This window comes from Theobroma umbraticum, unplaced genomic scaffold (assembly GCF_002168275.2).
Source record: "Theobroma umbraticum cultivar Fairchild unplaced genomic scaffold, ASM216827v3 scaffold_55.0, whole genome shotgun sequence".
Classification (NCBI taxonomy): Eukaryota; Viridiplantae; Streptophyta; class Magnoliopsida; order Malvales; family Malvaceae; genus Theobroma; species Theobroma umbraticum.
The window spans coordinates 2,032,351-2,048,472 of record NW_018397270.1 but is presented as its reverse complement, the minus strand read 5'-3'; the positions used below and the strand labels follow the sequence as shown (position 1 = coordinate 2,048,472).

The following is a 16,122-nucleotide window of genomic DNA, read 5'->3' as shown; positions in this document are numbered from 1 at the left end:
CAAATAGACTATTATTCTTTTATTTCCTTTAATTAATTATCATTAACTAAAACATTACTTGTGATTTTAAATTTACATCAACATGAAAATTAAAAATATCACATCAATTTGTTACGTCAGAATCCATTATAACATTTCCACATATCACATCAATTTTAAATTTTCATTACAACATTTTAACATATCACATTAATTTTGAATTATATAAAATAATAAGTAATACTTTGATTAATAAATTATATTGACAATATAAATCTCGTTTTCCAAATTAAGAGATTTAAAGTCAAATTTTATAAGATTTCAATTTCCAACTTGTAAAAATCTTATTACAAATTGTCTTTGAGATATCCTTGCTAAAACTAAGCTTATAACAAAACTGCATTAGGAGATGAGGATACACAGATAATTTAATAACATATAGGATTTGGCCACTATTTCATTTCTCATATTACAACTAACACGCTTTGCATATGCACATCATATAAGATTTGGAGACTTCTCAGAATATTAAACCCTCTTTTAACATTTATTTAAAACTGAGCCAGCCCTTGTATGGATGATAAACTTAACTAGACATAATAAAGGTTGAAAAACATTCAATCAAAGCATAGCCTTTGTAGCAAGCCCTGCATGCATGTACACTACATTCCCTGGTTTCAAAGAGAGACCGAGAGCAATTTCAATCAATTTCCAAGCAATGACTGCCTTGAGTTCTAACTCCTATACACATATAGACATAAACACAGTTTTAAAGATGCAGTAACACATTTATTCACAAACTTTCAACTATCAAGCCGGCAGAGAACCGGGTTGTTTTCCCTAAGAATAACAAAAGCCTAGCCTTGCCTTTTCCACTTGCAAGCCACAAGACGCCTCACCAATGATTGCTAATGTCCCGACTCATCGCTTTCTGCATGCAGCAATCAGTAACAAGCATTCCTTTACTATGGTTGTTAGATCAGGAAAATGGGAATAGAGCAAGACAAAGATTATACTTAATTACATACTGAAAGTGGCATTGTTCTTTTAATCCACTTACTCTGATATTTCCATTAGAATCACAAACAATACAGCAAATCTCTGATAACGATAACATACATCCAAAGACCGAAAAACCTCTTATTTATTATGTAATAGGCAACAATATCCTTGTGGCAAAACCTCCAACAGAGCATCTTATTATTGTATGAAGATTAGTCATGCTAAACAATTTCTCTAAATCCAATTTTAAACAAACTTACATTACATAAAAAGGGTTTTCTTCAATAATCTTCATTATTGCATACTATAAGCAAAAGATTTTTTATTTCTTTTTTAAGTACTATTGTGCTGAAGGTCACAAAAACCAATGGAAATATGCTAATTAGGGGATTAAGTTAACTCGGATTTTATTTTATATTTTACGAGTTATCATTTTTTCTTTTACAAATTTATGCTATTTTAGATTACTTTAGTTATTTTATATTAATTAGCACTATTTTACTTCTTTTTCAAATAGTATGATTAGATACGATATGGATCAGAGAAACTTATCCTAGACAATCTGAAACTTTCTGTATGGATATGATAGAAAATTCACACACCTTCACCAAAGAGTTGTTCAAACCGAGCAGCTATGTGTTTCCCATAAGTGTATTTCTTCAAAGCATTAAGATGAACTTTCACGCGACCCAGTAATACTTCCCGCTGTCTATCATTGCTGATATCAAGAATCTTCTGGACCACATAGTTTGCAAATTGGTCCTTCATCATAGTCTAATATATCAAGGTCAGAACACAATACCATGAGCAAAGAGGGGTTCAATTTGCAAATAAAGCATTCATCATGCAAAACATCAGGAAGCTACCAACAATCCCCAAACCTTCATGTTTGTCAAGACATCATAATCTTGACAGTGAGTTCATAAGATTTCATATTAGGGACAAACTGAAGGAAAACCAAGTAAAACAAGATGTCAAATTCCAAGGGTAGCATATTGTCACTTAGGACAAAGAGAACCAGTGTAGTCAAGAGCACAAGCCACACTCTAGGTACTAGTACCCTTATATTGCATGAGAACCAAGGTGCAAAAAGAGCGCTTGCCTGAATAAAGTAAAACCCAATACGTATATGTGTATGTGTGTGTGTGTGTAAAGTTGCTGAATACTTTCTTTTTTTTTATAATTGGAGGAAGCAGATTCGAACCCTGTGCACCAACCAATGAGCCAAATGCTTCGGTGCAAGTTGCTGAATACTCAAACATTGAGAATTACGGAGTTTAATATTGGCCCCTTTTTAATATTGAAGGTAAATCTAAAAAAAATTAAAAATAAAAGAAATGAAAGAGAACTCCAATCAGCAGGCTCCTTTTGCCCCTACCACCTTACCAAAAAGCATGCCTAGGCGCACCAGGCATGCATCAGATCAAATGCGCCTTGCGTGAAAGGGTCTGAGATGCTTTTATTGTCTGACACTACACCTTAGTGTCTAGGCACATGCCTTAACAACACTGAAGAGAACTATGACAGCAGAATACAAAGACAAAAAGTACTAGATATCTTACATGACTAACATAAACAGTCTGGTTCTCTCCATGATGATTTGGAATCTCAGGGATGCACTATATTAACTCCAAATATTACTGCACAGATTTCGGAAAGACTCAAAGGGAAACAGCAACTATTTATTGTCCAAGGGTTTGGCAACCCCCCCTCCACCACCAGAAGGAATTCAAATCCAAAAGGACATTAAAATTTGTGGGATCCCAAAGGACTGTGGAGATACTCTGGCCCCAAAAAAAACCAGAGAAAAGAAGGAATGCATATGTACCAGGTTTACTGAGCACTAATGCTTTTCATTTAGCTTCAATCCAACCACTAGTTATATAGCAACAAAGTGAGAAGACAAATACATATGGCAAGGGAGTCGACAAACAAATTGGAGTTTACCATATTTGTAGAAAGCCCAAATATCGGACCAGTACCAATAATTTATGCAGTGAACAAAACTTACACACACACACACACAAACAAACAAACCAAATGCACCTAAAAGAAACTGGTTAGCCAGCTACAATTTTCATCCCTACATAATTTGGCTCAATCCAAACCCAGACTATTTATGAAATGTTACATAAGAATTTGGGAGATCTTCAAAATAATATAAAGGTGGAGGCAATAAGGCTGATGCTGAAAAAAGAAAAGATGAGAAAAGGAGTTGTAGTGAATGAAGTAACAAGGAAAAATAACGCTAAAGGAATTGCAAAAGTGGGTAAAGTTGAGTTGTGTTGATGTGGGGTCAATGAGAAGATTTCATATGAATAGCCCACCAATGTGAAATGTAATTGCATTAAAGAATATATTATGCATCTAAAAATCTGTCAGGCCAGTTGTCAAAACTGATGCGACCAAAGGGGGCCATTTGCGTGTGCATGCATCCATAACTATACATGGATTTTAGTAGAAGCATGATAAAACTTGGCTTAAAAAATCTGGAATCAACTGGCTAAGTGACCAAAAGCTTAAAACGAAAGCTCAACAGAACAAATTTCTTGACAAATAAGAGTACTAATGAGTTGCAAATAATGCATTTTATTTGACTCACCAATAAAGTGTCATTTTCATCAGATTGTCCAATTATCTCCTCAACCAAAAGCTCTCGCTCAGTACTATCACCGTACTCCAAGCACTTCTCAACCACATTTGACGCATATTTATGTTGACTCATTTGTACAATTTTTCCAGTTAACTTGCTAATAATGTGGCTTCTTTCATGTGGCTTTCCCCGCTCCAGAACATGCTGCAAGTAGTAAAATCCAACAGAATGATAATTTTGATAAGTGATATCAGAAATTAAGATGAGTGAAATGGAAAAGAACAGAAGAAAAATCTTAGGAACCAAACTCTTAGACTGACTGAAACCACTCAACTTAAATGCATGGAAAGAAAAGCTCATATAACATCAGAGTTTCCGATGTCATTGCTTTAAAGTCGTCCTAGTTCAAGGAGGTGCTCTGTGAACTAAAAGGTATTATTACTGTCGCCCAGACTATTGCCATCATGCCCAAGTTCCAAGACCACTCCCACAGATTTAAGCATGAAAGGTCAACCAAACAGCCACAGAGACAATAGCCAGCCAAACAGGCCTTGATTTGAGGTTCTTGCATTTACTTTACCTATCATGAATAAGAATAGATTCGTGCCACCACTAACTTCAACAGTATTACAATAAACAATAAAGTGACCATCAAAATCCAGGTTTACCTTACTAGGGTAAGCGCCTCGCAGACTAGCTATTCTAAGCCAAGCAATTTTTACTACAGTAACAACACTTGTATCCCTAACCACACCCCCACATCCTTCTACATTAATAAAAAAATAGTGAAGAAAAAAACAATGGCAAATTACAAAAGGAGCTAACATGCAAAAGAAATGATGAACCATAAGCAGGTATGCCATACGCGTTCACTACACAGCAGGTCAGCAAATTGGCAAAACTTGTTCAAAAAAGTTGTTATGGGCCCTCTGAAGACAATGCTTAATTTTGAGAAGCAACTACAATTTTTAAAAATTAATCCAATTAGCCATCAATAGAAGTAGGAACTGACAATCAGAAGTTAAAAATGAACCTGTGTAACATAGTTGCCATACTGATCTTGAGCAAGATCATAAGCAGCATCCAAAATTTCGTCCACTATGCATTGACTTTGCATTTCATCTGAACAATGCTCCAAAACTCTCTATCATGATCCAAAAGAATAGCAGATTATAAGAACAGGGCAGATAAAACAAGATGTTTTCTTATGTTCAGCCAAAAACACAAGAAACCAACAAAATGTTATATTACCTGGATGACACGGCAACCGTAGGGATGAGTAGAAAGTGTGGCAACTTGGCCACGAAAAGCAGAAATAATAAATCCAATTCTATGGGTGGGGACACACTCTATACACTTTTGAATCACGTGATTCCCATTTTGATCACGCACACATTTCATAATGTGGCCATCAAGCTCTTGCACAAGCTGTGTTTTTTGATCAAGCTCGATCACTTCTAGTGCCTAGAAAAAACCATTTAAAAAAGGATCAGAGTAAAAAAACTGCAGTAAATTGAGAAGCAAGCAGGTCATCTCATCTATAACTGAAACCAATTTAAATTAATTTATGAAAGTTTCAGAAAAGAGAAAAACTACAAAGATGGCAGATACTATTTACCATTTTTATAGACTTCAAGAGATGCTTAACCATTATACAATCCCAAGGGTAAAGATTAGCAAGAATGCATCGAGCAAAAAGTAATAATTACCAGAATATAACATAAATAGACATACCTAGTTACATGCACACAGATCCCTGTATGTATTTATGTGCATATCAACGAGAACTGCCAGCTACTAATTCAACGTATTAAAGCAAATATAGGACTACTAACCATCAGAAGACAAAACTGACCTATACAACCAAATTATTTGATCATATAATTCAATGAGTGGATGCATACAGATTCTCTGAACAAGAAGCTCAAGATCTCAATAGCTTCATATCATTGTCTATCTAAGATAGTCAAGAAATTATGCCCCTGTTGGAGAGTTCTGCTGTTGTAAGGCTTTATACTTCTCCACTTACATTGATATTTCTACAGCTTATAAGAGAACATATGGCTCAAAAGATGGCAGAACCATCTTTCACTGTCATTCAAAATTACATTAAAAATTTAACCTCAAAAGAAACAGCACACTAAAATCAGACATTATATAATAACAAGCTAAGTAGACAAATACCAGTCATGTCACTAAACTACTCAACCAAAATGACTAATCAATCTAGTCAAATTTCATCAATTTGAATTTGAACCACTTAATAAATTTCAAGGTAATTCAAAACTAACCCAAAATTTTTTCACTGTTTAGGTTCCAGTCATATTCACAAATAAATAAACTGCAAATAAAACATCAAGTTGATATCAGCCTATTCAACAGACATAACATGGTCAAGCTAAGCTTTCCAAGAACATAATTAAAGAAAGCTCAAACTGCTGATTCAACAGATGGGGTTGTGTTTTTGAGCTCTCTCGAAGATTGTAATTCTTGGAGTTAAGACAGTTTAAAAGCCTATCCTTTGCATGCTTTCACAGTTTCTTGTAGAAAAAAATTTTTCGTTGAGGAATGTAATGAGATACTATTATCTTGATGACAATATTTGTTTTGAAGAATTTCAATTTTTGGGTCAAATTTCTAAAATGATATGAGGTGCAGGTCTTCTCCGTGTGGTGGGAACTATTAAAAGACCACACTTAAAAGATTCAGGCTCTGCAACTGCAAACATCATACTTATCAGCATGGCATGCTACATAATCGTCAAAAAAAGTTCCAACCTTCTGTATCACACGACAACCATACATTTGCAGACTAAAGTTCAACATATTTCCAACAAGTTGATCTGCAAGCTCCTTTCGCTGCTCAGAACTTCCATGTTCAAAAAACTGCAATACAGCAATAAAATTCAGCAATCCAAAAATGTCATTCAAATCGTTTACAATTGCCAACAAATTAATTTACTGAAAGGATTCACAAAAACAAATATTGAAACCGTACCTTTTGAATAACATAATTACCAAAAACATCGGTCATTAATCTTGAAGCATGTGGAAGGACTTCCTTGAAAACAGACTCCTTGTCCTCAACACTGCAATGTTCCAGCTTCTGCTGGATAAAACGGCTCCCATGTTGATCAACACTGAAGTCAAACAGGTATTAAATTATTCCTCCCATTGGAGATCATAATCACACACACACACACACACACACACACATATATATATATATATAGAGAGAGAGAGAGAGAGAGTGAAAACAAACTCAGTAGAGAACACTGCCTGAATTCAACTATACGCCCAGCTATATCCGAGATTTCAAATTTTCGGGCATTGCTGGATTTCAATTCTTCGAGAAAAGAATGCCTTTTGGAGTCCTCAAAGCTGTTGAATCCTCTCTGTCCATGCCATCCAGAATATGGTACTGCTTTTGGAGGAAACCTGATTTCATTTCTGCGACCTAGAGGACTCATTCCACCTACTGGTGATGATGGCATCAGTGGACTAGCAAGAGGTGATGCTGGGTATTGGGCAATGACACCCATGCTTGGATGACCTCCATAACTACCACCAATAGTTCCAACTTTCCCAGGATTTGGAATGCTTAGGCTCCCATTAATTGGAGGTTGAAGTTTTGGATCGCCAATATAAGCAGCAACAGTCGACTCTTTCTGCACAAAAGAATCACCTTGGCCCCCAGCAACACCAGTTGATGCCAAATGACCACGCTGAACTGAAGCACCAAATACATTGCTAAAAGGATGTTGGAGGTATTGCATATGAAGCGGATCAACTAAGGAAGGTGGCAGCATTAATCCATGCTGCCCATAAAAGGGGCCCAGATGCTGCAAACCACTTGAATGTGGAGTGGTTTCCCCAGTTGAAGCACCAGAAGTTCGATTATTGAAGCTTGAACCAGACACAGTAGAATCAAATGTCAAAGGAATAGCACCGTGAGAAGGGTATCCGGGCATAAATGGGGGAAAAAGTGCAGGACTCACAGCATATCCACCTACATCATATTGTGGACCATACACACCAGATGGCTGAAAATTAGGGTAAAATGGATTTCCAGAAGTCACATACGCTGCTGCTGTTGCATACATTGGAGGTGTGAGTCCAGAAGAATGCAATAATGGTTGTGACTCTGGAGAAGAGAACTTAGGATGGCTATACAGATGACTCAATCCTTGAGAAAAGCCCTGAGCTGCAACTCCTTGGGCCTGATGTGGGGAACCCGGTTGAATGGATGAATAGTGTTGAGGAATATTCCTTCCATGAGACTGTTGTGCTTCTTGTTTCTTTCTCATTCTCGACTCCACAGTAGACACGACTGACTGCGGAATATCATCAGAGACATCAGCATCCAGAGTAGCATCTTTCAAACTTGTATCTTCATTGTGAGGCCCTGGTAATCTCCCTGTCTGTTCAGAACACGGCTGACCTGGAACTGAGGTCTCTAAAGAATCATTTTGGGATATTAAAGCAATAGTATGAGCGTCCAGGGCACTTGTATCCATGCAAACATCAGTAGAACCAAAGTTTGAATCTGGTACTTTTGAAGCGTTAATAGAAGGAAAATTAGACGAGATTGCATGAACATCATGATCTATTGTTTCTTCAGTTGCTGTAATGCCTGAGGAACGAGACTGACTATATACAGGTGAAGGGGTACGGGGGAAGTCTTCCTACACATTTCCAAAGAAAATGAAGTTTAAGATCAATATAAGACAACATAAGCAAGAAATTCAAACCCGCAAAAACTACTTAACTGACACAAACTAATAATTAAAAAACTAGCATGCAAAATGTGTAAAGTCCAACAGCTTTAAATTGACCTTCACAGAACATCAATTGCTGCATATAGTATATTCATAAAATTCACAAGGGAAAATGAGTGTAAGAAACAGTTTAACTCTACACGACTCTGCAGTCTCTGCCTCTATGCAAAAACTCAAGCAAAGATACAATGCTGCATGAACCTCTGAAAGGGAGAAAGAATCGTATAGAAACATTTTAAATCTACATCATTCTATAGCATCTGTCTCTATCCAAATGCAGATGAACAGTCATGTGCACACAAAACAAGCACAATACAAGAGACATCATTCGTTTTCTGGATTATCTAGTCTCAGTTATCTCCAAAAACAAGGTTATGAAAGTAGTTTGATGCCAAAAAACGACCTACAGCAGTCTTAAAAGTAGGAGAGATACATCCACAAATAGTACAGCAATGCTCACAGTAGCTCCATAAACAATTATCAACTGAAGCCTGATATTTTAATTTTGATGTATCTCTTGAACAGAAAACAAAGATTAAACCTATGTTTCTTGCCAGTTAAGTTCAACTAAGTTTTAGCTTAATTATGATTCTTAATGCTAAACCTGCAATTTCAGTTTCATTGGAATAGCTACAGCAGCAGTCCACATGCATAGTTTTACTTTATTAATTATGTTCGATGCAAACTTGTCTCTGCAATCCAAGATGATTAGTTTTTACCAGTTCAAGTTTCTTATAGGTTAGGTGTACTAGTAGCCAGTCGGTACCAGAATACTCCATTAGCAGAAGCATGAAAATAAGTATTGCATTCTGCTAAGCTAATAGACTTTATCATAACAGCTTCTGCTTGCAACTAAGGTATCATTACATTCTACTTTCTGGTCATGATTCCATGAGAAACCCTAAGTGTGATTGTCCTGGTTGCTCCATTTATTTATGTATTTATTCTTTTGCCAACTTAGTTTGCTGCACAGATCATAGTACCATCTGCAATCTGTTCGTTTAATTTCCTGCAGCTACATAACATAAAAATCTATACCACATGTTAACTTAAATCCTCCAACCTGAAACCCCAATATTATCTTAAGCTGCCATGGAAACTAAAGATACCACAATAGTAAGCATTCCATTCTTAAGACACTAGCTGGTATACACATTTAAGCTTTGTCACAATAATAAAAAGAGATTACTGAATATAGCTTCACCACTGTAGAGCATTATTTGATGGGAGATAGTCCTTAATCAGACTCTGAGTAAACTAACAAACAGTAGCTTTTCTCTCTTTACCAGAAAATATAAACACTTACCCCTAACTGATATATTAAAACTTAAACCTGACTGCACCACTCTGCTTGTTACCCACCCCAGCCATTAATAAGAAGAAGAGGAACCAAGTACGATGGTTCTTAATCAAAATGCCAAAAATAAGACAACCACTTGAAGTTATATGCTAAAACTGGTAAATAAAATAGTGCATACTGGAGAGTCTACTCACCGTTATCTATCTGCTCATAGCAGAAAATATAATAACCAAATAAATACAAGAAAGGAAAACAAATGAAAAAAAAAGGACTATACCTGTATCAGATCAACCAAACTCTTGTGCCGACCTGTCAAAGATGCTGAGTCTTGTTCTGGCAAAGACACAGTGCTATCTTCTGCCCACTTGTCTGAAGCTTGTCTGGGGGATCTATCATCCTCAGATTCCTCCCCATGTGTAGAAAGTGTACTTTGATAAAACATTAAGGAGCCACTGCCACTATCATCTATAGATCTTGCTCTCCAATTATTACCAAAACCACCAATATGGCGTGCCAAACGACGATTTTCACGTGAGATGAGAGGTGGTGGAAGCCTTGGATTTAAGTTGATATTGGAGCTATAGTAGGCAAAATAGGCTGGATCAGAGCGCAGTTGTTCCTCAGACTCACAATTCTCAATGACACTGCTCAAACTTGCCAAGCTTGAAGTCAGACTATTGTTCTGTTGAGCCAAAAGGTTGCCAAGAGCTGCAAATGAACCCTCCATACTCGGCGGAGCACTACCACTTCGATTTGGCACTGTGTCTGTTTGATCTCCATGGATTCTTTGCTCTTTCAAAAGCAGTCTCAACTCCTCTACTTCCATATCTTTCAATGGCAAACCGAATACTAGAGCATCCTTTGAAGAGTGCCACTTTGTGGCTCCACTACTTTCTATCATTCTCATTGGGCTCTCGGTTGCCATAATCAGAAACTTCCTTTTCCTAATAACAGCAATATTCACATTATTTGCCTGGAATGTCGCTAGCTAACATAGATGCAATGTCTTGTCCCTCAATAAAAAGTTGCTAATCATCCAGGAGATGCATGAACAGGCTGCAAAAGCTAGAATTTCATGATAAAGCATCAGATGTTGCCAATTTAACCTAAACAAAATAATGCTAGCATTCCAGCAAAGTGAAAAAATTAAAGTAATCAATAAAGCTGGTCTCAGTATGCATAAATAAGAAGATGGTATATATTTTATAGAAATCAACCAAAGGATCATATCATATTTGAAGCATAAATATCATCAATCACTAGCCCTTCCTGTAACAGTTTTCTACAATTAGATTTAATATAAAATTAGGGCTGACATATATAGACCATAAAGGCAATCTCGAATTCATGGTCAAATTATTCAGAAATATCAGATACATCTGCCATGTATGATTCACAATGGTCAACTGGTTGCAGATCACAATTACTCATCCAGCCAATTTGGATTGCAATGTACATAAAATATGTTAAATGAGCTGCTTTCACTAAGCAATAGTATCTATCTGAAAGCATCCTTTAGCAAAGAAGCAGAACAGTAAGTCCTATATGCCCATGTTAATTAACAGAATAAGATGCTTTCCTTCAGTTTCTATATATATGGTTAGCAAATCTGTAGGCCCACAACCCCATTCTGCATGAAATAGTTTCCTTCATATCTCATCCTGCAATCTTAAGTAAAAAAAATGCACGATAGTAAAGCTGAATACCATTTTCTACAAATTTTTTCTCGTATCATAAGAAAAAGAAAAGACCTTTTCACTTTCCTGCACTTTTATTTTCAACAGTTTTCCTAAACTTTCAGAAATGTAAATGGAGCCCTAGAGAAAACACTTGCTTCCATGTTAGAACCACGTAAGCCAGTGTTTTATATATATATATATATATATATATATATATATATATATATATATATTCAGAAAACATGACGAAAACCTCTATGAGTGATAAATGATTTGACACAATATTAGGGGAAAAAAGGGCTTGTAATGCAGAAACTTTTTGCCAAATATATGAAGTTAATATAGAATAATTAGGGGAAATAAAGCAGAAAACACATATTAAAGAAAGGGGAAGAAGCAGAAGAAACTTGGAGAGAAATATAAGTAGAGGTAGAAAACCAGAGAGAATCAGTCGAGGGTGAAAATCTCAAACTCAATATTCTAAACTCTCAACAATTCATCCATTAAAACCTACTATAAACTGAAATACCCATCCCATAAATCTCACTGTCCTTCCCATGACCCAAAGTTGAGATCTGCAAGTGGGAGTCTTAAGTTCTAATAACTGGGATGTCCCTTTGGGGGCATAAAAATTACAAAAAATAATACTAATGCCCTAATATTTGGAAAACAAAAACCAATTAACATACAACATTGTCTAAATAAACTAAAAACCCTACATCTATATAACAATTACAACTGTACTCATAAAAAATAAGAAAATTATGAAATAAAATCTCATGTTCAATTCAATGCTCCATACTCCATGATGGGAGAACTAAGCAACATTTATCCTAATTCCTCTCCACAACTACCCAAGAATCCAAAATAGCAAACATTATGAGGACAATCTAATCCATATATCTTTCAAATAAATAGCTATACATTTTTATTTACTTGCAGCTCATTAAAAGGTCAAAATCTTGAAGTATGTTGACACAACTGCTAAAGTGTCATCGTAAGTCCCCACCAGAAAGACAATGAGCTTAACACGGCACATTAACAAGCTTAAATATTTCAAATAAGATACAAAGTAAAAAAAGGATTCCTCTTCTGTGTATAAGAGGAAATATGATTAGTTAAGATAAAAGATAAACACATAATTTCCTTTGACATATAGCTTAGTTTGGACAACAGAGTAGTATCATAAAAAATTATAAAGTTAAGGTCTTCTAGGGTACTCAAAAAGACATGTTTATTAGATGCAAGAAAGTATTTTATGGGCCATGACTTGATTATACGATTCTTTGTAACACAAGCTACAAGAGAGAAGAAACAAAAGGTTCTAAAATGAAGTTTCCAAGATAGCGTCATAGGCAAAGCAAGCTATGAAAGGGGAAAGGCTCAAACTAAAGAGTAAGGATTGAGATTAGTAACAAGACAAAGGCATGGATAGATGTCAAGACAAAAGATGTAAAAGTCAAAATTAAATTGTAAACAGATTAATGAGTCAATCAAGCTATAATTCAAATGATGGATTATGTAATTAGAAAAGATACAGATGTCAAAGACAGAAGTCACAGCACACTCAAAAACACTTTATTTGTATTGGTCAAAAGATTGCATTTAGTAATACAGTGGTGAGTCGCATCATATGCAAAGGCAAAACTTATCAACTTTGCCACAGTAAAGGGAAGGCAAGCATGTAAATCATCAACTAGTTTGACTCTCACCCGTTCAGACAAGTGAATTGGAACTTCAATGCATCATTGGCTCATAAACAATAAATGATTGACCACATTACAATCTATATACGAATTCCTTCAACTAAACCTGCTGTTTCGCTCATATAGTTCAGAATTCTGTTCCAAAATTATGCCAGAACTCCATACAGGCATACAGCAAAAAGCTATTGACCGCTCTACGTATACACTAGTGATCAATTTTCGTTTCAAACACTAAGAAAAACCACCAAAAAACAGATAAGAGAAAACCCCAGAAAAGCTAGTCAATCTTTATCAATATGCTTAACAATCCACCAACAAACCCCTACTTTATCAACCAAAAAACTCACAGCTACACCCATTTACTTAACGAAACATATGAACAATATTCAACAGAATTAAACAAAACCCATTAATCTTAAAGCAAGAAAGTATATTCTCTCAACAATCAACCCAATCCCAACTATAGTAAACAGCCAAAAACAACAACCAAGTATGCAAAAAAAAAAAAAAAAAAAGAACAGAAAACTTAAGTGAGTCTCACCAAAGTTAAAAGACCAAACTTTGGAGCTTGAAACAAAAGGTCTTCCCCAAGTCTGTTGGAACCTGTCTAGACTTCCGGAAATGCCAACTAAACCCAAAGGTTCAGACTTTAGAAAGAGAGAGAGAGTTTGTTGCTTTGGGAAAACAAAAATGTTTCCTTGCAGAAATGGCCTTGAAAATATGTTTTATTTACCGCGAGTTTTCCTATTATGCTAAGTATAGCGTAGACATGTAAAAATACGGAATAAAAAGTTTTATTCTTCATTGAGATTCTACGAAATGCCGGAATTGCCATTCTGCATTTTTTTGCTACTAAGCCTTCATTATGGGATGGAGTCCATGGTACAGGCTGTTAAATGGGATGCGAATTGTAGGCATTTTTGTCTTTGGGTGAGTCTGTTAGTGAATGGGAAGCTTGGACACGTGTTCGTGCGAATTTTCCAAGAAAGAACCATCGGACACGTGGTTTTCTCTGTGCTGACATCAACGCTTTTGTCCCTCAAGGGTGTATTTGGATTTTAGCAAGTTTTAGGCTTTTCTTTTTGCCATTTTGAGTGTATATATTTCGTGTAAAATGATTTTTAACTGCCATTGAAGCTAAATTAGCAAACCTCAAATCTCAATTGCAATCTTATTATTTTTTAGTAAATTGCACACCTTGTTTTCAAATTTTAGTTGACCTCTATCATTTGTATGATTAAGATGGTTAATTCAATCAAAATATCTTATCAATTGACTTAACTAACTTTCTCTTCATTTTTAACTGAAGCTACTAAAGTTAGTCTTTTAACTAATTAAACTGAATTTAATCGAATTCATTAATACGTGGTATATTAATAAGTTACTATATAATGTATATTACTATATTAATATAATTTATATAATATAGTATAATCCACATATATGAAAAGTTGTCATTAATGAGCTCAATTAGAGCACCATATCAACAATTCAATTGATTAACATGTGACACTTTAATTGAGTGAGAGTGTCCTATAGGTATTTTTCTTTAGTATGCAAAACATTTATAGTATAATCCTCAAATCCCTTTGTGTTTGCAAATATTATTTCTTTTCTGTTTCTGCTCAGAGAAATGCTAAAGTGTTCTAATTTTGGACTACTCACGAGAAAGAAATGCCCATATATTAATCATTTATATGACATTTATGAATAGTTGGATGGTCCAAATATTGGACAAAATAGCATTACTCTTTTGCAAATTTCTTGTTGTTGTTGTTATTATTATTATTTCAGTTAAAGGTTGGTTGATTATGCTATTTCAATGCAGCCTCTGATGGATAATCTAGAGGCTTAAACCTATGAAACAATTGAGAAAAAACTCAGTGAAATATGTACAAGTAAATACTGTTTTGTTCCTTTAGAGATAATTTGTTTAATAACTTTTTTATGGGTGGGACTCTTCTTATAGTGTTGACCGGTGGCATTAGTTATCTAATATTATGTTTTCATATCTTTTATTTATTTATTTATTTTTTAAAAAATTGTTAAAAGTTAAAATTAAAATAAAAAATTTACTATAATTAAAGTATACTCCTTACATCACATTTTCTTTGCCAATTTTTTGTGGATAACCTAAAATTATGTCTTTTTTTTTAAGATCAAATATTCTTTTTTAAATATTTTAAAATTTATTTTCTAAAGTTTTTTATATTTTGGTATTAAAAAGCATATAATATCAATTACTAAAAAGGTTTTAAAACTATATGTATAAAATATATCCTTTTACTCTTCATAAAAATCATATAGGATTAAATTGAATGTTTATTGCAATTGTTTCTACCGTTGCCTTAGTTTAGATCAATGAAAAAAAAATTGCACGTTTATTGCAATTGTTTCTCAAACAAGTAGAATGAAGTGAGGAAGAGAGGATATCCTTGGGACATACTAGAGATTCAGCCTTGGTGGACATTTTAGAATCGATAATGCAAGCGCTCCACCATTTCTGCTAGTACTACTCAAGCAACAATATGATCAAACCCCAAAGTCCCTTCAAATTTTATATGTTCAATAACTATTTCAATGTCTTAGAACTTATTTTTTTCTTCCTTTTTGTTAACAAATATCAACCTTAGAGATCAACTCCACCATGCAACAATACCTTAGGCATTGAAAATGAGCTAAGAGTGGTGTTCTTTCGAAGTGGTAACAAGTTCACACATTTTTTACTTTAGGGAAGCAATAGCAAGAAGTAAAAGGTTTCTTGAAGACAAAAGGTAGCCTCGAGAGAAAATGTTTGCCAATCAAGGTAAGCTTATGTAACACACCATACCCTCCTATAGAAACCAATATGACGTTATCGGCAAGACGAAGGGTCAAGGGATGCTGATTTAAGTGCCAAAGAGTGGTGACGGGTAAAAAAAATATTTTGAAATAAAATATTCTACATGAGAGAGAATAATAATTAAATAATAATATGTTTATTGAGGATGAATTAATGACTTAAGAGGCGATTAGGAAGTGAACTGAGACATTTTGGGTCTCGAGGAGATGAATGAAAAATTTTTAAATAAAATAATATTTTATTA

General features: G+C 34.8%; 1 protein-coding gene across 2 annotated transcripts; it reads right to left on the bottom strand.

The window, feature by feature from the left end:
- Nucleotides 1-548: 548 nt before the first annotated feature.
- Nucleotides 549-13,762, bottom strand: PUM5 (pumilio 5). Of its 2 annotated transcripts, none has more exons than XM_021441226.2 (10): nucleotides 13,578-13,762; nucleotides 9,929-10,707; nucleotides 6,853-8,258; nucleotides 6,572-6,713; nucleotides 6,352-6,459; nucleotides 4,826-5,038; nucleotides 4,608-4,718; nucleotides 3,584-3,778; nucleotides 1,584-1,755; nucleotides 549-910 (listed from the first exon to the last, which is right to left on the bottom strand). In XM_021441226.2, the coding sequence occupies exons 2-10, from the start codon at nucleotides 10,574-10,576 to the stop codon at nucleotides 888-890; spliced, it is 3,018 nt and encodes a 1,005-aa protein (XP_021296901.1). In that variant the 5' UTR covers nucleotides 10,577-10,707; nucleotides 13,578-13,762; the 3' UTR covers nucleotides 549-887. The 2 variants fall into 2 exon arrangements, with proteins under 2 accessions (XP_021296901.1, XP_021296900.1); XM_021441225.2 differs by having other exon boundaries at nucleotides 9,929-10,716; nucleotides 13,578-13,761.
- Nucleotides 13,763-16,122: the final 2,360 nt, after the last annotated feature.

Bases quoted from the DNA above. Each gene is read 5' to 3' on its own strand.
- PUM5 (XM_021441226.2), bottom strand. From the start codon at position 10,576: ATGGCAACCGAGAGCCCAATGAGAATGATAGAAAGTAGTGGAGCCACA. The intron at 1,756-3,583 runs GTGAGTCAAATA...TTGATATATTAG, and splicing joins ATGAAAATGACACTTTATTG to ACTATGATGAAGGACCAATT. The intron at 911-1,583 runs GTGTGTGAATTT...TGCTGCATGCAG, and splicing joins TGAACAACTCTTTGGTGAAG to AAAGCGATGAGTCGGGACAT.